The 22,391-nt window shown below is 36.2% G+C and overlaps 4 protein-coding genes across 4 annotated transcripts; 1 reads left to right on the top strand and 3 right to left on the bottom strand.

The window, feature by feature from the left end:
• The first annotated feature begins 1,610 nt into the window (after positions 1-1,610).
• LOC108994109 (probable pectinesterase/pectinesterase inhibitor 7) lies at positions 1,611-3,705 on the top strand. Its single transcript, XM_018969207.2, has 2 exons — positions 1,611-2,644; positions 2,830-3,705. Exons 1-2 carry the CDS (start codon positions 1,645-1,647, stop codon positions 3,522-3,524), a joined length of 1,695 nt encoding a protein of 564 aa, XP_018824752.2. The 5' UTR covers positions 1,611-1,644; the 3' UTR covers positions 3,525-3,705.
• A 909-nt stretch (positions 3,706-4,614) lies between these two features.
• On the bottom strand, positions 4,615-5,550 carry LOC108999774. The gene has a single exon (XM_018976677.2). It carries the CDS (start codon positions 5,548-5,550, stop codon positions 4,615-4,617), a length of 936 nt encoding a protein of 311 aa, XP_018832222.1.
• A 3,738-nt stretch (positions 5,551-9,288) lies between these two features.
• Positions 9,289-10,350, bottom strand: LOC108994147 (RING-H2 finger protein ATL5-like). Its single transcript, XM_035682834.1, has one exon. The coding sequence runs from the start codon at positions 10,262-10,264 to the stop codon at positions 9,575-9,577; it is 690 nt and encodes a 229-aa protein (XP_035538727.1). The 5' UTR covers positions 10,265-10,350; the 3' UTR covers positions 9,289-9,574.
• Positions 10,351-17,134: 6,784 nt separating this feature from the next.
• On the bottom strand, positions 17,135-20,413 carry LOC108994149 (60S ribosomal protein L18-2-like). The gene is made up of 5 exons (XM_018969250.2): positions 20,305-20,413; positions 20,120-20,209; positions 19,896-20,024; positions 19,269-19,451; positions 17,135-17,557 (listed from the first exon to the last, which is right to left on the bottom strand). Exons 1-5 carry the CDS (start codon positions 20,305-20,307, stop codon positions 17,399-17,401), a joined length of 564 nt encoding a protein of 187 aa, XP_018824795.1. The 5' UTR covers positions 20,308-20,413; the 3' UTR covers positions 17,135-17,398.
• Positions 20,414-22,391: the final 1,978 nt, after the last annotated feature.

The following is a 22,391-nucleotide window of genomic DNA, read 5'->3' as shown; positions in this document are numbered from 1 at the left end:
TTGTTTCGAAACTCTCTCTCTCTCTCTCTCTCTACTTTTCCAACTCGCTAAATGAGTAGAGTTCACTCTGTTAGAGTACTGTACGTGTTTTTCAGTCAAGTCAAGAGATGATGATTAGAATATAATTAACTTTGGGAAAGGGTATCGTTACTAATTCTGAGGAAAAATGATTGAAAGATCATGATGATCAATACAAGTAAAAATGATTAATGCATGGGACTCATGACCCGATTGAATAAAAGAGAGGTGGTGCCTCATTTTCACATTTGTTATGAGGGTGATCAAATTCTTGCCTGCAGGCTGCTGCAACACAACCATGGCCAGTATGCAACAAACTTTTCTCGATATTACTCTTTTATGATTGTCTAACGTACAATTATATATGTAATTAGTTAGTGTAGTCGGCGGGTCGCATCATTTGGGTGCTGACTAGCTACCACCATGAATTCCAAACAAGTAAAGTTTAATATTGCTGGAGAGATGATTCCAGAAACGACTTATCTTTCACTATTTTCTTTCCTTTCTGTATTTTCTGAACTTAAAATGGCCCCTAAAACAGACGTGAAAAGACGTTTCAACCTGCAGAAAGCTCTGAAAGATAATATTTCCATTTAATAGTACGTATAATTTGTGATAATAACAAGTAGAAAGGTATAATAGGAGAAGGTTCTGAACAGAAACGATTGAATATTGGTGTTAGGTACTTGGGATCAGAGAATGATATATACAATTTGGGTATCTCACGGATCATGTCTTTCGATCGTATTTGGGTTTGTGACCACGATGGTTGGCACCTACCCCACAACGTTTGACAAAAAAGGAAATGCATATAATCCCAGTATGAGACAAAACCCAATCATCAAATTCCCACGATCGCAATGTAAGGGATTAAACTATTTGATGATGATCATGAATTGATTCATAAATTAATGTCAATTTGCATTACAGCTTGCTGTCCCTATATTCATGGCAACTACCCATATTTATTAACTTCATAAACATCAACCCCAAGATCACCAACGCGCTTTCGAACAAGTCAAGACGCAGGTTGACTTCGCATATTCAAATACCCACGGAAAATTCCTTGATCTCTATGACCACCAATTATATCATTATTAGTTGACAACTGGTACATATATAAAAAGATTATGTATATAAAATAAATTTATAAATTAATGTGATTTTATAAGATCTGTTAAATCTATTTTACAATAAAAATAATTTTACAATCTGACGTATTACATCAAATAACATCAATTTATGAGTTTATTTTTATGTAATCCCTTTGTGTCTAAAATATTTATCTTATTATTAACCTAATTATCCTCCTTAAGAAATATTAATTATTATACCTCCCTTCCCTATATACAAAAAATCTACACAACTTCTTACTATTTACACAACTTTCACACACTACACTTTATTTATTTATTTATTTATTTTATCAAATATTTAATATATGAATAATGAATAGAAAAATTAAATTAGTTTAAAAAGAATAAATTTAAAAAAAAATGTAGTGTGTAGAGGATGGGAGGTTGTGTAGCATTCCTCCCCTATATATTCAACCCATTTGTTCATTCCTCCATACTGCATATTATTATCTTCTCCCTTGTCTTGTCTAAAAGATCACTGAAACCAATAATGACTTCCAAGCTCTTCTGTTTCTTAACTTTTTCATACCTCGTTCTATTTTCCTTGTTTGTCTCTCTTTCTTTTGCTGATAGCAATTCAACCAGCCCGGTCTCATCAGTAACCGTTTGCAAGTCCACCCCGGACCCTACTTATTGCAGATCTGTACTCCCTAACCAAACCACGGCCAATGTGTATTACTATAGCAGGTATTCAGTCAGAAAAGCACTGTCTCAATCCCGCAAATTTCTGATGCTGGTGGACAAGTATCTAAGGCGCAACTCCACCTTGACAACATCAGCAATTCGGGCACTCGAAGATTGCCGGCTGCTTGCCGGACTTAACATGGATTTCCTCTTGAGCTCCTTCCAAACTGTAAACTCTACTGGAAGAATTCTTTCTAGCCAGCGAGCGGAGGATATCCAAACTTTTCTTAGCGCCATTTTAACCAACGAGCAAACTTGTTCGGATGGCCTTCAAGCCACGGCTTCAGCTTGGAGCATAAAGAAGGGCCTCGCAGTCCCACTTGCTAATGACACTAAGCTGTATAGCGTCTCTCTAGCTCTTTTTACCAAGGGTTGGGTGCCTAGAAAAAAGAAAAGCACAGCATGGCAGCCTAAGAGGAAACAAGTTGGTTTTAAAAATGGACGCTTGCCCTTAAAAATGTCGAGCCGGACGCGAGCTATTTACGAGTCAGCGAGTCGTAGAAAGCTACTGCAGTCGACGGATAATGATGATGAGGTTATGGTGTCTGACATCGTGACCGTGAGTCAAGATGGAACTGGAAACTTCACCACCATTAATGACGCCATTGCTGCAGCTCCAAACAACTCTGTTCCTGCCGATGGCTACTTCTTGATCTACGTCACGGAAGGTGTTTACGAAGAGTACGTGTCCATTGCCAAGAACAAAAAGCATTTGATGATGATTGGAGATGGTATCAACCAGACAATTATCACGGGCAACCGCAGCGTCGTTGATGGGTGGACAACCTTCAATTCCGCAACGTTTGGTATATATAAATCATTTCCCACCTAGTACAAACAATTTAATTTTTAGTTAGCGTGCCAGAATGAACTAAAATGGCTCCATTTTCAATGTTCATTGGAAATGCAGGATGGATATCATATACTCTCTCATATATGTAGTAAGAAATATAATATCAAAGATCTAATGGGTTTCATGTTGATTTTGCAGCTGTGGTCGCACCAGGGTTCGTGGCCGTGAACATTACTTTCCGCAACACAGCCGGGGCAATCAAGCACCAGGCGGTGGCACTTCGAAATGGGGCAGACTTGTCTACGTTTTACAGCTGCAGCTTTGAAGCGTACCAGGACACCTTATACACACATTCCCTCCGACAATTTTATAGAGAGTGTGACATATATGGCACAGTCGATTTTATATTTGGAAACGCTGCAGTTGTTTTCCAAAATTGTAACCTATATCCTCGGCTGCCGATGAGTGGACAATTCAATGCCATCACAGCGCAAGGAAGAACAGACCCCAATCAGAACACGGGTATTTCAATTCAGAACTGTAGGATTAGAGCTGCAGATGAATTGGCATCGAGCAATGGCACAACTCAGACGTACTTGGGAAGACCGTGGAAGGAGTACTCCAGGACAGTTTATGTGCAAACTTTCATGGATAGATTGATAAATCCTGCTGGTTGGATGGCGTGGAATGGGGAATTTGCGCTAAGCACATTGTATTATGCAGAGTACAACAACACGGGACCCCGATCAAACACTACAAACAGAGTGACATGGTCTGGTTACCACGTGATGAATGCCACGGAAGTTGCTAATTTCACGGTGGCAAACTTCTTGCTAGGGGATGACTGGCTGCCTCAAACAGGAGTGCCGTACGCTGGTGGCTTGATCATATGAACACATACAGCTGGCTTTTTTTTTCATTCATTTATTTATTTGTTTGCTTCATTTCTTTTTATCAATGAGACTTGATAAGCATGTGAAAGGCCAAGCTTTTGAAAAACAGCTTGGTTTTGACAGTCGATGATAGTACACAATGCATTCAAGAATGTCAGTTATTTTCAAATAATATTGAAGAACAGAGACTTTATGTACTGCTTTGAGCCAGACTAAAATTCATCAGAAGCAATTATGAATGAATCAGATGATTCAGAGACCTAACAACCCATTTAAGTCCCGCTAGCTGTCCGTTCTCTGTACCCAATAAAAAAACAATCTAAATTATCTAATGTTCAGAAGACCACAGAAATTAATGGCTAATCAAAAAGAACGTCTCCAATGAAATCTTTGATTTGAAGTTGGGTGGAATTGACTTGAGGACCACAATTCATGAAGAAACCTGGGTACGTACCATCAACCATGATAAATTTCCATTTCTATGGTTTCGGATTAATGTCCTTTACGTGCTTCTAACGCAGACACTGTCATGGTGATAGCGTCAGCCTCTCGCAGACAGCATTTGGTTTGCATTGACAAGGAATATCCAAAGGGAAAACTCAATTTCATGATCATATTTTGCAACAACGGATTGGTTGCAACTTCAAGTAACCATGTAAGTCAACAAAATGGCGAATTGAACATGGGTCTTTCGTAAAACTGTACCGAAATACAGACTCCATTTAGATTGAAAAATGTGCCAACGCGTGATGGCATCGTCTTCTAAATTACAGCAGTAAAGAGTAGAAAGAAAGCTGTGTGCAGAGAGTGCCCACCGTTTTTTCAGTTAGAGTTTTGGATGGCCCCTTTATTGAATTACAATCTATCGAATTGTTTAATCAAATTGACTAGTTTAATGCAAAGCTGAGTGATAATGTTCACGTGAAATCCACGCAATCAAAAAATCTTAAATAGACAACATTAAAATGTTATAGAACTTGCATAATATGTATGTCTCTTTCTAAATCATCCAATTTAGTCAGACAATCGAAACTAATCATCTTGACTTCTTTTTATTTTAATAACCAAACATTCATTCATTCATAAAACCTCAATACATATTGTTTTGATCAATCCAAAGAGAATGATCAACAAAAGTAGGAAGATGCTCCCACCACATAGAAATATTATCAACATTCCAAGCATAACGTGCCAATCTATGAGCTACCTCATTCCTCATTCGATGCACATATTGGACTTCAACCTCTTGAAAATGTTGTAGCAAGCTCTTAGCTTCCATAATAAGATTATCATTTGCTAACAAAGAATCTTGTTCATTTTTAAGTTCTTGAACCAGCAACATACAATCACTCTCAACAACTAGTTTTGAAAATCCCAAGTAGACAACCAGTTGTAAACCTCTTAATAAGGCCAACAGTTCAATGGTAGATGGATTATCCACCTCATTTTCAATCTTGCTTGTAGCCATCACTAGTTTACCTTTGTCATCGCGAAGTACCACCCCCACTCCAGCCTTTCTTACATCTGAAAACACAACTCCATCCACATTCAATTTTAGAAAACCTCTTGGAGGAGGATTCCAACTATATACTCTTTTGGCACTCTGAGTTGATGAACTTCTTAAATCAGTAAAAGTTTTATGCATAGACAAAGAATGCTTTATAACCTGATCGGGCTGAAGCAAAAGTTGTTCCATCTGCATCTTATTGCGTCTGAACCACAGGCCCCAGGTTATAAGAAAGAACATTGTAAACTCTAACTTTGTTCCTCTATCAAGAATAAAATTAGTCACAGCCAATAAATCCAAGTCTAGAGGCAACTGTTGCATGATAGGCATATAATTCTTCCATAAACCTTTGAATGATGGACAAGAAACTAAGGCATGATGAGCATCCTCAGGGGTTGCCTTGTAGAAACAACATCTATCTTCCACATCTACTTTTTTCTTTTTCAGATTTGTAAGAGTAGGCAATATATCCCTACAAGCTCGCCATGCAAAAGTTTGAATTCTCTTCGGGACCTGCATCTTCCACAACTTTTTCCATAGCTTCCTCTGACCTGCAGCATTCGAAGTCTCCCCATCGCTGCTGCTACTCAAGTCTTATATCAGTCTATAAGCACTTTGTTGATGTTGTGTTTTGCAACCCGAGCAGTTCCACAAGACCCAAGCTCCACGTCGCCTACTACTTAGAAGAAATAGAGGCTTTGGTGACTTTCGGGGTCACTCTAATGCCTTAGTCAATAGGTTATTCACTGACGAAGAAGAGAGAAATACAAAACATGGTATGATTGTTAGACAGCTGAGTCGAGAGCCCCCAGTAGAAGGGCTCTCCCTTATTTATACCTGATTTGGGTTCTTCTGTTGAGTGAGATCATGGCATGTCAGGCGTCAGGCTTGCCACCACTCATTCTCTGTCGCTCCAGTAGGTGTCAGTCTATGGCATAGCGAGAGATTGTGTTGTGTTAGTCGTGTTAGGTTTGTCTAACTGCCACTTCCCTGTCATGCCAACGTACGTCAGATCGCGGGCGAGCCGTCCTTTGTTCATGGAATGGGTCGTTGCATGCCGCCACCTCCTTACCATGCAAGTGTGTGCCAAATCGTGGGTGAGTCGTCCCTTGTACGTAGAACCTCCCGTCGCGCGCCGGATTCTCTAACACTGGCATGGGTTGCTTCGTGCCTTGGATCTGTGACCCTGGGACCTGGCGCGTGCCGCTGTCTGTACGTAGGCGTGCGTCCGACACAGTGATTGGGTTTGTCAATTCACCGACCGCCGAGACGTTCCATCTGATGCTCCCAAGCCCTGTGTTGACAGGCCACCCTGGGTTAGTTTACACTCGCTTCCCGATCCTCTCGCCCCGAGCTCCCAACTTTCTCCCTTGGGCTGGTAATTCTGTAACTTAGCCCCCTTTGGACTTGGGCCCTTCTGGAATGTGTTGCGTGCTCGGTCTTTGATTCCATGGCCTAGGATCTTTAGCTGCCTCCTTTCGGCCTGGGCTCCGTGGTTGGGCTTTCCTAGGTTCAGGCCCTTTCAGGATGGGCCTTCCCTCGCACACTTTTAACACTAAAAATCTCATTTTTTTTTCTTGTGTCCATATCCATTTATCCTCATACTGGTTTGATGACAACCTTATTTTCAAAATGTCAGCTGCTACAATTGGATTAAAGAGAGCTCTAATATGATCCATCCTCCATCCTTTTGATTCTGAATCAATAAGATTATCCACTGTGTCTTCCATGTCAGTATCTTCCCTCAATATCAATTCATCCACCAAAGGCTTGTGGCCAGGAATCCAAGCATCCTTCCAGATATGAATATTTTCTCTCATCCCTACTCTCCATCTGCATCTCTGCAACAATTATTTTTTGGCTTCCTATATCCCTCTCCATGCATAAGAGGGGTTTGGTCCTAGCTTAGAGGCAAAAAAATTCCCTTGTGAAAAGTATCTTGCTTTAAAGATTCGGTGTAAAAGAAAACCCTCAGTTTGTAAAATCCTGCATTCTTGCTTAGCCAAAAGTGCCATATTAAAAAACTGTAAATCCTTAAAGCTCATACCTCCTCTAAACTTAGATTGACACGTACAATTCCACCTCATCCAATGAATTTTTTTTTATTATTTCTCTGTCCCCACCAGAACCTTGTCGTCATCTTCTCCAACTCCTTACAAAAGCTAGCTGATGGCTTGAAATAACTCATGACATATGTGAGAATGGATAAGGCAACAACAAGATATTGTATAAAGGGAATGGATAAGGCAAAAGCAACGTCTGAGTAATCATCTTGACAACTTAAATGACAAGATATTGATAATAATTTCTTGATTATAACTCCACATGATTAGTTACTATTGTATATTTATTTTTTGGGAAATAATTTGTATAAATTTTAAATAGAGAAGTTTCGTACAAGCATTTATAAAAATAAATTCCATCTTTAAAAAATATTTAAAAAAAATTATTTTTTATTAGTGAGATCTACTTTTTATAAAGAGTTTGCATAAGGCTTGGTTATTAAACTAGCATAAAATACATTGTGTTCGATTTTATTTGAGAATAAATATAGTATTTAGTTGGTAAATACACGTATTACAATTCACACCACAATATTCCTTATACATTACTCTCAACGTTAACTTACCCAAAAACAAAAGAGCTTCTCGACCCTAAAGTTCTAATACATAAATGCAACACACGTGCATAGTCTTTCATGGGCCAAAACTGATCATGTGCTTCAAGGCATCAAATTGGAAACATTATTGTGTAAGCTTTTGAAAAAAACTAAATAAATCTGTATAGGTTTATTAAGCTGACCTTGTTGCACGCCCATCACACCAAGAAGCCCACATTATCTAGGCCTAATATCCGAAGGCAGACCGACTTATGGAGATCTCGAAAATTAGAAATAGTTTGAGTTAAAATGTTTTATAGAATTTTAAAAAATAAAAGAAAAAAATTGAATAAAATTAATATAAAATTAAATTTTATTATAATATTATTTTTATTTTAAAATTTAAAAAAATTGAATTATTTTTTATGTTTTATTTAAAAGTTTAGAAAAATTATAATGATTAAATAAAAAAAATTAAAAATTAAGTATTTATACTTATGATGTTTGAATATTGAAATGAAATGAGATAAGATTTGATGGATAAGATTTAAACATGTCTCAATCCCAATCGGGCCTAAAATTGCCTTGGTGACATAACTGGATCATTCCAAGTTCCAATGACTTTTAGGGCCAGGCTTGGCAAGTGACTACTGCATGCCTTACAATCAACCTCACCTTAGCTACTTAGTCTCTATGGGTGCTACCCACATGGTGCGGGGTGAGGCCCCCCCCTCCCCCCATGCGAATGGGAGGGTTTCATACCCCGTCTTCGACCTCGAGAGGTGGGGGCAGGGCCCCCTACTCCGCTACTGGAGAGTGAAGTTAAAATCGCATCCTGTCCAGCCCCCCGCTCAATCCAATGATAAAAAAAAATTTTGTTTGAAATTTTTTTTCAGACCTAAATTATAATATAATTTCAATTAAAAAAAATAGAAACTTATTAGAGTTGTATTTTGAATTGCATTGGCGTTAAGTATGACTATTATATTGCATTAGCCTCTTATATAATTGTTGGCCTAGGAGGTGAATGGAATCTAATAACTTGAATATAATTTTAAATTTTTAATAAATTGTATATATTTATATATAAATATATAAAAAATATTTTTTTATATATGTAAATCGGAGTGGAGCTAAGAGGTTGGACAGGGCCCCGCTGGGGCTGGGGTCATCTTGCCCTTCACTCCCGCTGGGCATTTTCCATGCGGGCGAGGCAGACGGGAGCAGGATACGGGTCCCGCTGCCCACCCCTACCGAGTAGTCTCTAGAGAACCCGCATGTTACTGACTGCAACCTCACCTACCTAGCTTTATACAATCAATAAATATAGGACAACTGACTCAGTCAAGATAAATATATAGGTCCTAGGTAGAACGGTTTACCGTTTATGACCCTCAACATTTGCCCCGCCCTCTTTTTCCTTCAATTTCCTTTCTTTAAAAGAACCTAAATTGCCTAATTATAACATAATGATCGTTTTAAATTAGAGTATTGATATACAACACATTTTATAATAATATTGAAGATAAAAATAATTTTATAAAAAAATATTATTTTTATAAAATATTTTACAAAACTATCCATCATTTAACACATTATTGTGAAAAATGTTGCCTATAAATAATTTTCTTTTAAATTAACACCCAATTTTTATCAGCAATGCCATTCAATCACTGTTGTTTTAAGTTTCTTGTTAGTTTTTTCAGTTTTTTTGTCATGCATTTAGGCTAAGAACATTGCAAGTTGGAATCAAAGGAAAACAGTGTTCAACAAAGGAGTTATGTACATCCAACAAGAGTGAGCTAAGCTAAGCCTAAGCCACGTTTGCTAAGATAACTGCCATGTGTTCTGAGACAGTAATGCTTCTGCTAAAACGGAACAGCCTCCCATTGCTCCTTCTCTCGGGTTCGACTTCCGATTCTTGAGCATCACAGCATATTCCCCTCATATGCTACACATCCTCTTCAACGAGAGTACCCGATATTCCCCGGGTGAACCCGAATCCATCTCATCCAACCCTCCCAGCCGAGGCACCTCTACAACTACACCCATAAGCTCAGATGGCTTTCTCCGGCAACCATTGGGTCCCAGATTCACCGGCTGTGTAAACCCCGGGACACCCCTTTCAGCTGCTTCCGTATGAGCCGGTTCTGTCAGTGTACCAACGGGTTCATTCTCCGTTTCGGAAGCGATGTCGGGTTTCAACACCGAAATATCGGCCACAATCGGGGCTCTGCACAGCGGGCAATTAGAGACAGACTGGAACCACGTATCAATGCACTCGACGTGAAAAAAGTGTTGACATTTGGGCAAGACTCGGCCTTTGTCGTCGTCTTCAAACTCGGATAAGCAGACGGCGCATTCCAGCGGAGAGTCGTGAGTTTTAAAGGAGTAGGTGAAAGTTGGGAGGGCATGGAGGATGGAGGTGTCGAGGCCTTGAGTAGAGGTGGTGGTGTTGGGGGTAACGGAGTAATATGAGGAATCGAGGGCTCGCCGGCGTCGTCGGCGGTGACTGTGGAAGCAGCATCGAGAGAAGATACGAAAGCCGACCATGATGAGTACGACAAGGAATAGAGTGACCACCGAACATAGCATAATCTTCCCGTTGAGAGCATAGCTCGGGTTATCCTCCATAACTCAGAGAGAGAGAGAGAGAGAGAGAGAGAGATGAGCCTGAGAGGGGAAGGGGTAGACTGAGGGGTTTTAAGATTACATCGGTTGTAGAGGCCGGGGTGGTTTGGAAAGGGACGAGGAAGGTTCCTATGCGGTCAGAAAATGGGTTTTGGTTATTTCTATTTTGAGCTTTTTGGCGGGAGTAGTAATTAATTCCCTTCTAAAAGTATCAAAATCCTCTGCCGTGCCGTGGAAAAGCTGCTTTTATTACGTGCGGTAAAATTCTAGTATCCACGTCCTCACCGTATAGTATAATATGATTATCTAATTGACTTTTACATTAGGGTGTATAAAAGATAAATGATATTTAAAAACATTATAATTAATAGCATCAGTCACTATATGAAATAAAAGCTGGAATTGCTAGTTAGACAGTTTGAATGAAATTTACAAAAGCTGAAAATGAAATAAATAAGCCAATTAAGTACATAGACAACATCGGATGAAGCATAAATACGGTCAAAATAGATGTATGTTTTTTTCAATATTCCCTCGTTGACTCGGTCAAAGAATAGAGTCCGAATCTAACTTCTTTAGGCTATTATTGATTAGTTCGAATATTTTAATATTATTCCCAAACTCATTATTATTTTTTTGTTATTATTTATTATTTTTTTACTATTTTTCACAGCTCATTTGAGATCCATTCAAAATTCAAACGTAGCCTATTTTTTGCTTTTTTTTATATTTGGTACTTGCACTACATTTATTGCAATGAGATTTTTATTCAGTGTCATGCGAAAATACTCATATAATTTTTAAATTTTTAAGAATATAATTATAATTTTTCAAATATCAAATAATCATCATTTCTACTTTAGAAATCATTTTTTAAATTTATTTATAAATAAATATAACATATTTCAAAATGTTTTAAACATATAATTACCAAATAATAAATAATATTTTAATAGGATAATTTATTACTTAATTTATAATCTATAAATCCTAAAAATATAAATTATATTTATCACCGCAATCACAAACATATACAAAGTCATTCATTTCATCTTCTTGTATTCTTATTTTTAAGTTAATAATTAAATACAATCATTGATTAAAGAAAATGACTCAATTATTTCTCGAGTGTGATAATTTTATTTTGAGTCATTATATTATTAAGTCGATGTGTAGAACACATATTTCATATTATTTAAATTGTAAAATTTGATTTGTAAAATTTAAAATTTAAAATTTATTTTTTAAATCAAATTATATAATATAAATACTTTACTAAATAGAAAATGATACACGGCCCCATGATTTTATCCGATCAAAATTATCGCTCGGATATTTTAATTTTATTTCTTAATAGTTAAATTAAGAAGTGATTATTAATAAAATAATGTATTTTTAAAAATATTTAAAAATATTTATATAATTACACTAATGATAAATTTGTGGGTACAAAAGTACAAGACTGCTCTACTCGATGAGTTGACAATAAAATCTTTCATATTTTTTTGTTAAATTCTACACATAAATCTTACATCTTATATATTTATTTAGAAATATATAATTTTATTTTTTTTATCCATATAATAAAAATAATTTTAGATATATTTATAAATAAAATAAGATAAAAATATAAAATTTTAGATAAATATACAAGATGTGAGGCTTAAGGTAGCGGTAACCTTTTCTCTTTTATTTATGCTGCCAAAAGGAAACTCGTGATCATTTTTACAGTTCTCTGATCTCGACCCTGTACACACGGAATATATCCAAATATAAAAAGCACAGCGTCATGATATCATCCAACAGAACAGATTCTGGCCAGAAGGAAAGTTTCCACTTTCCAGAGCATTGGTTGCAATAAATCAACCAAGGGATCATCCATTTTCTTTATTCTGTTCATCTGAACGTGAAATACTGAAGGAACCATGACAGTAAAGTAAAAATTCCTTTCTGCACCACTGTAAAAGTTGCAGTTCATTTTCACCTACAAAAACCCATTAATGACTTAATAATCATAACTTGTTGGGGTTTATTTCAAATCGATGTGTATTTTTACTCTAACTTGATTGTCTGTAAAGCTAAATTACGGGTACATTTGTTGATATCACCACTTAAAACACATTAGATTGATAGTACTATTTAAAATACCATTATTCAAGTTTCATTAAGATTAATATGTTGGAAAGCGTACAAACACCACACAAAAGGAATGAGAAGGATAGGGATGTACAAGACAACAGTAGTCATGATTCATGAATGTCATCATGCTTTTATCTCATCAACCGTATTATGTATAAAGTATAAACACCCAAAAAGCACACATGGCCCCATTTGTATGAGAAAACAAGAAAGCCCTTCCAAAAATACTTATGAACTTGATGGGATACAAACAATACTCATTTATGATTAATGTTGGCCTGGGCAGTCAAATTTACTTCTTGACCCGATTGTACCCATTCCCGAGTTCCAACAACAACACCAAAACTGTTACTTTTTAGTACGTTTATTTATCCAGGAAATCTCCCTGTTGTATGTGGACAATCATGTGCATGGCTTCTACCGCGCACCCAGAGCTTAGTCCATTTCCTCCTTTCAAACCAATACCCTTCGATAAAAATCTCCTAGTCCACTACTTTATTTTCATTTCATTATAACAAAGAGATATATCTCTGATTATTTGATTTTCAATGTAGTAGGACGTGTTAGTCTATTTCATTTTTCTTCTTCAATCTAAAAGTTTCAGTCGGTAGAATATAGCGTAGAATCAAAATTCATATTTAAAATTTTTGTTACGATATTATATAAAATTAACACTTGTCTTAAAACTTTAAATTGATAGATTTAATTATTTATATTATATTTTTAACAGTCTCTTATGATTTTCTCTATTTTCATTTTAAAAAATATTTTAATTACAAAAGGATTATATAAAAATAAACTCACAATATAATATAGATTAATGTAGCACGTTAGATTATAAAGTTACTTTTTATTATAAAAACAGTTTTGCTACAAGCAATCGGAGGTAATAATTAAAAAAAAAAATCCGATTGAAACAACATTAGTAAAATAGAGGAAAATTTGTGGTCCCCGTCGTGGGTAAGACCCTTGGCAATACTCAAGGTTGCTGCCATGATTCTTTACGCTGCAACCTAGTTTTTCTCTTCCTTTTTACTAGACGTGTTCCAAATCCCAAACTAACAAATAAATAAAATAACCTGAAGCTCTAATTCAATATCAGTGATTCAGTACCATCAAGATCCTCCTGCAACATGCATTTGAAACTCACATTAGTAATTCCCCCCCTTTCAACTAATTGCATTTCAGAGTAAGCAACATAAGAAAGCCAAAACACCCATAAAGGCTCTGAGTAATAAATCTATGCCATCTGAAGAAGAAAGTTAAAGATGCACAGAAGGTGCTCGAAGAAATATCACTAAGAGAGAATACTTTGTTTCGTAAATCCTCTTCATATATTTTCCACCCCTTTACATATAATTCCTGAGCTCTATTTATACAAGCAGAATAAGGATCAATTAGATTATACAAAACTCAATCCTACGGCTCACAATCATGAAATTTGTTAGAAGGGAATCTTCTAGAATAAATCTGTTATTTGCAAGGCCTCAAATAATTTGTTATTGATCTGTTATGCTCCTGCTTTGTGTGAGGATGTTGTTGTGGCCTGTGCATGAGAGATTCCCTTAACTGCTGCAACAACTTCTTGAGAATTGTCTGTCTTAATACTGAGCACAGACACATTTGCAAAATTGTTCCTGTATTGATGAATGCAATGCAAAACCACAACTTAAAAAAATAAAAAATAAAAAACAAAATTTTGTTCGTCCAAGATCTAAGCAAATCCTAAAGAAACAAGCCAGATTATTCGGAAAAGTTCACAAACACCTAGTTAACAACCTGCTAAACATAACAACGTTCGTGCAATTAAAAATCCAAAGAACAGCACATAAATTCAATTATATGGTTGTACTTATACAAAAATGTATGGCTTAAATTGCAGAACAATTCCCAAATTAATTTTAAAACCAAAACAATAAACAAAGAAAATAATACATCACTGCAATTTCCCTCCTTCCCAATTTCTTCGACCAGTCATACTCATCATGAAGAGATCTATTGGGAGAGGCAAAGGAGAGCCATTACCACCAACATCTTTCACGGCTTGCCAAAGCACGGCGGCTACCATCTCTCCCCTCGCAATCGGTTCCTTCTCCCCTCTCGGTTCCTTCTCGTCGTCGGTTCCTACTTTAGTCAACCCATGCAATGTTTCCATGGAGATGGTGAGGGATGGATTTATGGAGAGGAATAGGGAGGTGAAAACAAAATGGAGAGGGAGAGGGAGAGGTTCAACGAGATGGAGGGAGGGAGGGAGAGGGATCGGGGAAATGAAATTTCGAGGGAGAGAGGGGGAACGAAATGGAGAGGGAAGAGGAAAATGAAATGGGTGACATGGACAAGCCGGTTGCATCAGGTGGTTGTATAAATCATTTTTTTTATAAAATAGATCTAACGAATTTTATTAATCACGTCAGTTTGTGAATTTACTTCACGATAATTTCTTCGTATCTCTAGTCCACCTTTTTTTTTTTTTTTTTTTCGGTCCATCGCCCATCTCAATTGTGTTTGTCTTGCATCTTTAAATTAAATTTGAGCAATAATTGAGATTATTTTGTATCAACCATGATGTGATCCAAATGCCGACTGCACGTAAGCCATCGCAAAACAAAGATGAAAGATTGATTTATTTTTTCCTCGTTGCATCTGTACAACAAAATACCCACAATCGCAGTCACTACAAATCCCAACCGCCCACCAAAAAAGAACACTCTTCCATTGCAAACCAATATGCCACAACGCACAACAGCCCGGACCACAAGTACCCATCACCATATGTATATACAGCCACAGCCAAAACACCCAAACGACAGTACAAATACCATAGGAGCAAAGTAAAAATTTAGTGGACGTAATTTCAGGTTGGGTTGAACATATATTTTATGGTTATTATTTATACCATTTTTTTTTTAAGATTCGGCAGACTAATATTACATAACAACAACATATCAACAAATATCCTAATATTAAGAACATGACTAAGGCTATATACAAATTTCAAATAGATAAACTCTAAATTTTTTGAAAAAAAGTGAGTCGCACTTAAAAGAATGATTTTTTTTTTTACATACTTTTTCAAAGTGAGATCATCTTTTTTACAAAGACTTACGTTGGACTTGTCTATTTAAACTTGTTACAAATCATTTCACTTTTTATAATATTACCAACAAAGTGGTTTGCTCCACTGGAAGTCCTATAAGGTATTCAATGTCCAAATTATATCACTTAGCAGTGAGGTCTATGGGTTTATATTAGTTCAAATTATATCACTTAACTCTGTTTAGATAGTGAAAGTATTTCATCACATCTCACCATTACAATTTTTTTTAAATTTTCATACAAAATATAATAAATAATTTAATTTTTTCAAATCTCAAAACAATAATAATATTAAAAAATAATGTTCTAATAATATTTTATTCAACTTTTAACTTTCGTCTAAAACCATCTCGTCTCACTATCCAAACTACACCTTAATGAATGGATTATAGTAAGATACAAATATCTCTAGATCTCCTAATGCCTAGAAGTCTATTTAAGCACCGAAAGGGTTAAAGATTTTCACTTACAATATAATTATATATCTAGCCATCAAAAAACACTCGGAGTTAAAATTGTTAAGATGATCATTCTTTCATAGTCAGGTCATATTTTCTATCAAACTGCAATAAAGAGATGTAGGTTTTCTAAGTGTTATTATTTAATAATTTCATCAATTATAGAAAATCAAAAATCCTAAAATTTAATGTTTCATGTTAAAATTTTCAACAAGTCAATGACACTAATGACCTCACCTACAATAGTTAAGAATACTGCTATTGTAATTTAATTAGAAAAATAAATTTTAAAATTTAAATATTACAAATCAAATTTTACCATTTAAACGATACACATGTATGTTCTACTTCTAAAGACTAACTTGACAATAAAATAACTCCAATACTTAAACACGTATAAGACTGTCAAAGAGGAACGTGTGGTAGTTTTCTTCGGCTGGAAGCACACAATCTTACATATATGTTGGTTCCTCTCAAAAACTAGCATATATATTAAATAGGTAGAGCTCATATCAGGCCGGCCCGGTTAAAACAGAACTAAGAAACCCTGTAAGAATCAAGCTTGGATATGTTTGCTCGACCGGAAGTCCCACTGCACCTGATAATCGATTCATCGTACCATCTCTGTCGAGCTTCCTCCCCCGTCAACTAACATCACCATACATCCATCCATATGGTGCAACGCAGTCAGCATGAAGATCCATCAGCACCGCCAAGCCCTTTGGCACTTAGCATTACATTCATTATCACGGCCAGTGTCATTGCACCGCACAATAGAAGATTGAGACCTCTTTATTTTTATAATTTCTCTCAACTCATCTCATCTCACATAATCATTACAACTTTCTTAAATTTTCAAACAAAATAAAATAAATCATTCAACATTTTCAAATTTCAAAACAAAAATAATATTAAAAAAATATATTCTAACAATATTTTATTCAACTTTTAATTTTAATTTCTCAATTTATCTCATTTGCAAAAACAAACTTGGTCTGATGAACGAAAGAGGATTCTTGCTTTTTGGTCAACGGGTCAAGTACCCAAGAAAACAATAACTCAGCTTTGAGTTCACGACACATCCAAAGAACACCATGCGAGTCGATCGACTCATCTAGGCAACATCAGATACCCACGCATCAAAGCATATTGCATTATACAGATATTTTGAAGCAATAAATAATAATCTAAGCTTAAAAAAAGCTACTCAATGATAATAAATTGGCACCACAAAACTCAAGAAAAGCATCCAATAAACTTTAATATCCAACGGATTTCGGGACTAAATGGAAAGGATAGCCATATAAAATTTTCTTTTAATAATGGAAAAAAGCCTGAGAAAAAAGAAAACCTGCCAAATGTAACATAAAAAAGGAGCCAGAACTGCAACACGTTCGCACAGAATCGGTGAGTGCATTTGTGTTTTATGCAAAAGTTTGGTAGCTTAAACTCTGAAGCCCTTGCTGTTCCTTCTTCCTCTAGCCCTCTCAAATTTCCTTCCTTTTGATCGTACATAGGGTTTTGAATGGCTGTGTGGCACACCTGGAGCCGGTCCAAAGTGCTTCACAGCTTCACGAGCATTCTTGGGACCTCTAAGAAGGACCTGCAGCATTTGTCATTGATCATTTTCCTAAACAGTTCCTCTCACTTCAATATAAAATAATATTTTAATAGAAAAGTGGAGTGGAGTGGAGTGCAAGACGTTTTGATTTGTGTATCCATTATATTTGACTAATATAGAATTAATGAAGTTCTATCAATTAAATACAAACAACTCGTTTGAATTTCCAGCAAAACCCTCTCCACCTTTAATACAAAATGATATTTGCTTATTCTAAATATTGAAAGGTCCATCCTTCCGTTCCAGTATTCTTTTTTCATTTTTCAGCTTAAACATTTCAGATTTTACCAAGCTTGCCCAGCAACCCTAACCTTCTGATGATCCCCAATGCAAATTCTAGTAACCAGAACCAAAGGGTGCCATAAGGTTACCAATCACAGAGAAAATAACTGGAAATTGTATTTACAAGCAAAAAATTGCATCTTTCATGTGAACAATCTGAAATTATATTTTTTCTTTCAACAGCTAGCAAAATTACATTAAAAAATAGAGCCTCATTAGTGCTAGAGAAGCACCAGGCAAAATTAAAAAAAAAATTACACAAATGCTATTCCAAATCTAGATTCTTCTATACTATACACCCTCTAACTAACACATGTTGTTGTAATATGTACCCCAAACTACCAAAGTCGACACATTTTTTTATATAAGTACCAAAGTTGACACATTGCATCCTCTTACTATCAAAAAGCTGTACGTGCACCCTCCATTTAGATTTAACTCCCAAAATTGTATTTCCCATTCATCTAGCAGCCAAAATTGGTCAAGGGTGAGCTTTGGTAGTTAAAGTCTGTTAGTTAGGGGATGGAATGTGATACCCCATATGATAACGATAAGGGTAGGTGGTGAATGAGATTTCACATTCCTTGGGAAGAAAAAGTTATTGCTCTTTATAAGGTTCCAATGAAACTCTAATTGTATCATTGACTAGTTCTTGTGGAGTATAGGCTTTGTTGTTTGGAAATTCCATTGGGGCATTACATGAAAAGTATACTTTCCCTTTCTTTATAAGATTTCATATACATTTCAATTCCAACAATAGACACACATCTCTCATGTGCTTCTTGTATTATTGGATAACACCCCCTTGGCATCCTTTCCAATAGGCAGCCAAAAACACATAAGGCATCAAGGGCTTTAATGACTTCATATGAAACATCAATATGATGCACCATTTCCTAATAACTGAGAACATTATAAGCCAGATCATGCTAGCCCATCAACTATGCACAGAAGTTCCAGGAATAAAGTGCGTAGAATTTACATGAATAATAAACTAGAGTAATCATTAATAAAGTCCAATAACACCAAAAGCCACTATTTTGTGTAAATGGAAAATTTTATATACTGATCTATAATAAACTATCCATGCTAACAACATATTCATCTAATTGCATTTTAGTTTGCATATGTATCAGCCTCGTGTAACTAACGACAGCCATCCAATGTACATCACTAAAAACCAAACATAATATCAATAAAATTTTGTTTGCCCATAAAAAGGTAGTCAAGCATAATTAACATTATTCAATTCATGAGTATTCAAATGAATTTCATATTTTAAAAAACCATTTACATACAGCGCATGATAAAATATTTTTAACTGTCAATGACTAAGAGAACGCAAACTGAAAAACTAGTTAAGATGGCACAACAAACAAAGTGACTTCAGCAATAGTTCTAAATAACATACAGTGTTCTGTCCGAGAGGAGCTCTGAGAGCCAGCTGGTCAAATGTCAAGCATTCTCCACCTGCCTTCTCAATCCTAGCTCTTGCAGTCTCTGTGAACCTCAGGGCAGTCACTTTCAGGGTGGGGACTTCGTATACTCGGATGTCATCTGTCACAGTCCCAACAACCACAGCAATCTTATCCCCCTATATAAAAACCACAAGCCCTATTAATCATCAATATAAGATACAATTTCAATCAATGTAGAAGGCACTAATAGGATGAAAAACACTATTTAAGATCATAAAGCCCTTCGGACCCGAACAAAACACACTAACTGAAGAGCAAATCATAAGTTCAATTTTAATTATAAATTTATAACGAATGTGTTGATAGAGGTATGGTCTTCTACTTCAAATTAAACATAAGAGCGAATTGTCTTTTTATCTATCAGGTTTGCCAATAACGAAACAAATGGTTTCAAGTTTGCAAGATCCGAACTGATATGTCCCTACTCCTCAGACACCAAAAAAGACTAAACAAATGTATATTTTCTTCTCTTTTCATGTATATTTTCTTCTCTTTTTCTCCTCGGTTCTCTCAGCAACCAAATAGAAGATACAGAGAGAGAGAGAGAGATAGAGAGGTACCTTGCCCTTCATGAAACGAATCAATCTGGAGAGAGACAATGGCGGCTTGTTGACCTTGCTCATGAAGAGCCTCTTCAGTATCACCGCATTGAAATTGCTCCCTGTCCTCCGCACCAAAAAACGGTACAGCTGTTCACATATAAGCAATCCACGTCAACCATAAATCAAAATGCTCCACACACATACAGGGAAGGGAGCGAAAGCGAGAGAGGGAGATGAGGGACCTTTACGAGGAGCTTGAGGTAGATATCGTCTGATTTAGGGGCGGTTCGCTTGGACTTCTTGCTCTTGCCACCGGCGACCAAATCGATACCCTGTAAAAAATAAGGAAAGTGAAAGTGAGATTACGGACCGATTGACAGAAAAAACGGCATTCTGCATTATTAGGGTTTGAGAGGCGAGCAAAAACCATGGCTGCTGGTGCTAGTGTTGGTGCTCGGCGCTGCTGCTAACAACCCAAATTCTGCTTTTTAGAGGGAGAGAGGGGCTAGGGTTTTGGGACTCGGGAATGATCCCAAACTGCGCACATCACAATGGGTATCTATGGATCCTAATCTTTACCCGTACACGTGGCAAGGCTAATTTTTTTCGTTTAGAACACTGGGCATAGGCAAGCCGCAAAATCAATAAAATGTCCAAATTTGCTTATTTTATCTCAAAATAGATCAGCATTGAATTAACCATGGTATATACATCTTTATTTTTAGTAACAATAGTTCAGCCTATGCAGTGAGATTGTTTAAAAAATATATATATGCAGTGAGATAATAATAATTTATGCATTCTTTCTTTAACATTATTTTTTCTAAGCACATCCAACGATGTAATTTTTTATTGAGGACGCTGTTACATCTACAGATGGCATTAGCTGAAATTTTCTATAGATAAGTTAACATCTTCTTTTTTTTTAACTTTTTCTTTCACCATTTTTTTTAAATATTTAAATATTTTTTAAAAATAAAAAAATCACATGTTCATTTAAAAACACTTAATCATTAAGTAAAAACAAATTAAAAATAAATTCGGTGGCATGTGAAACTAGTGTTTTCCTTTTATTAAATGATATCATATTTCATATCTATTATTTTCTTTCTACGCTATAATATATGTGCATGATTTCCTCTCTCCCTACAGGTAGATTGTTTTTTTTTTTAGTAAAAATAGACTTCATTTCATTTAATAAATCGAAATTACAGTTGTGACTTATCAATACAGGAAAACTCTGAACTACAAGTCAAACTACGCATCTGATCTGGGGCACCCCACACACAAATTCCTTTGTAGCGAATATTATCTTAACTTCTATAAAACTATGTCCTTACAGAGAAATTGTTTTGTAAAAATAAAACTAAACGACCAATCTTTCAAAGAAGATAAGCATTGACCCCTTCCGTTCTCTCAGGGAGGAGGAATGCAAGACTTTACTGCTATGGGCACCAAGTCCAATAGCCTTTTCATTTTTTTTAATGACTAAAAACAAAAACTACCAACTGATACACATGAAAAAATAAAAACATAATTAAAAACTACAAGTGGGGCTTAGGGTTTCATATCTTCCTAACCCATCGCCCCCTTTCCAATTTTTTTTTTTTTTCCTTTCTTCTTCTTCTTCTTCCTACGGCTTCTGTGTTGATGCCTCCTCCCCTCTGTTGCTCTCTCCCTAATTCGTCCCCTTTGCTACTTCCAGCACCCACCATGAGCACCGATGTGAGCTCAGACAGCACGCCCACCGCAAGCAGCAGCTTCACAAGTCCAAGCGACACGAGCACTCAGCTCTCGCACGGACACCGTCCTCCACTGTGTAGGCGGCTCCTACGCACGAGCATCAGCCCTGCCACCACCGACCATAGCATCGCCCACCCCTCTTGACCAACACCTGCCCTAGTAGTGACCGATCCTGGTGGCTCAAACCTCACTCGGGTCAAAGGGAAAAAATGAAAAAAGAAAAAAAGGTTTTCCAGAAATGAAGAAGAGGAAAAAAGATCTCTGAACTGAAGAAGATGAACAAAAGCTAGATCTGAAAAAACATACAATAAACACCCGAGAGTGCTCACCTTTATCAGATCTGAAAAAAAAAATAAAAAAAAATAAAAAAAAAAAAAACACAAAAATAAAAACAAACAGACTAAAAATATGGATAGTGGGAAGTGAGGGGGGAGGAGCCAAAGCTCCCACCCCCTCAAAACAAGATTTGGATTGGAAGATTTTTTATTTTTTATTTAGAGAGAAGTTGGAGTTTCTCTCTCTACCAACAAAAACAAACTTACCCCTATAGGTAGAATGTTAAATGAATTTTAATGTGATGGATAATATCATGTTTTGTTGTTGACTATAGTATTCTTTTGATGTATAGTTTGTTGTACTTTTTATGTATGTAAAACAAATACTTGTGTAGGGGGTTCCCCCTATCGGCCTATATAGCAAGCACACGAAGGAATACGAGGGAAGCAAGTCAGAGAACCTGGTCAAGTCAAGTCAAGCCCAACGACCCTCGAC

This window comes from Juglans regia, chromosome 11, assembly GCF_001411555.2.
Source record: "Juglans regia cultivar Chandler chromosome 11, Walnut 2.0, whole genome shotgun sequence".
NCBI lineage: Eukaryota > Viridiplantae > Streptophyta > Magnoliopsida > Fagales > Juglandaceae > Juglans > Juglans regia.
The sequence above is the reverse complement of the archived record's forward strand: the minus strand, read 5'-3'. Positions and strand labels throughout refer to the sequence as shown.

Bases quoted from the DNA above. Each gene is read 5' to 3' on its own strand.
- LOC108994109 (XM_018969207.2), top strand. From the start codon at position 1,645: ATGACTTCCAAGCTCTTCTGTTTCTTAACTTTTTCATACCTCGTTCTA. The intron at 2,645-2,829 runs GTATATATAAAT...TTGATTTTGCAG, and splicing joins CTTCAATTCCGCAACGTTTG to CTGTGGTCGCACCAGGGTTC.
- LOC108999774 (XM_018976677.2), bottom strand. From the start codon at position 5,550: ATGCAGGTCCCGAAGAGAATTCAAACTTTTGCATGGCGAGCTTGTAGG.
- LOC108994147 (XM_035682834.1), bottom strand. From the start codon at position 10,264: ATGGAGGATAACCCGAGCTATGCTCTCAACGGGAAGATTATGCTATGT.
- LOC108994149 (XM_018969250.2), bottom strand. The intron at 20,025-20,119 runs GTCCCTCATCTC...ATATGTGAACAG, and splicing joins ACCTCAAGCTCCTCGTAAAG to CTGTACCGTTTTTTGGTGCG. The intron at 17,558-19,268 runs GTATGTTATTTA...CAAATGCTGCAG, and splicing joins CTCCTCTCGGACAGAACACT to GTCCTTCTTAGAGGTCCCAA.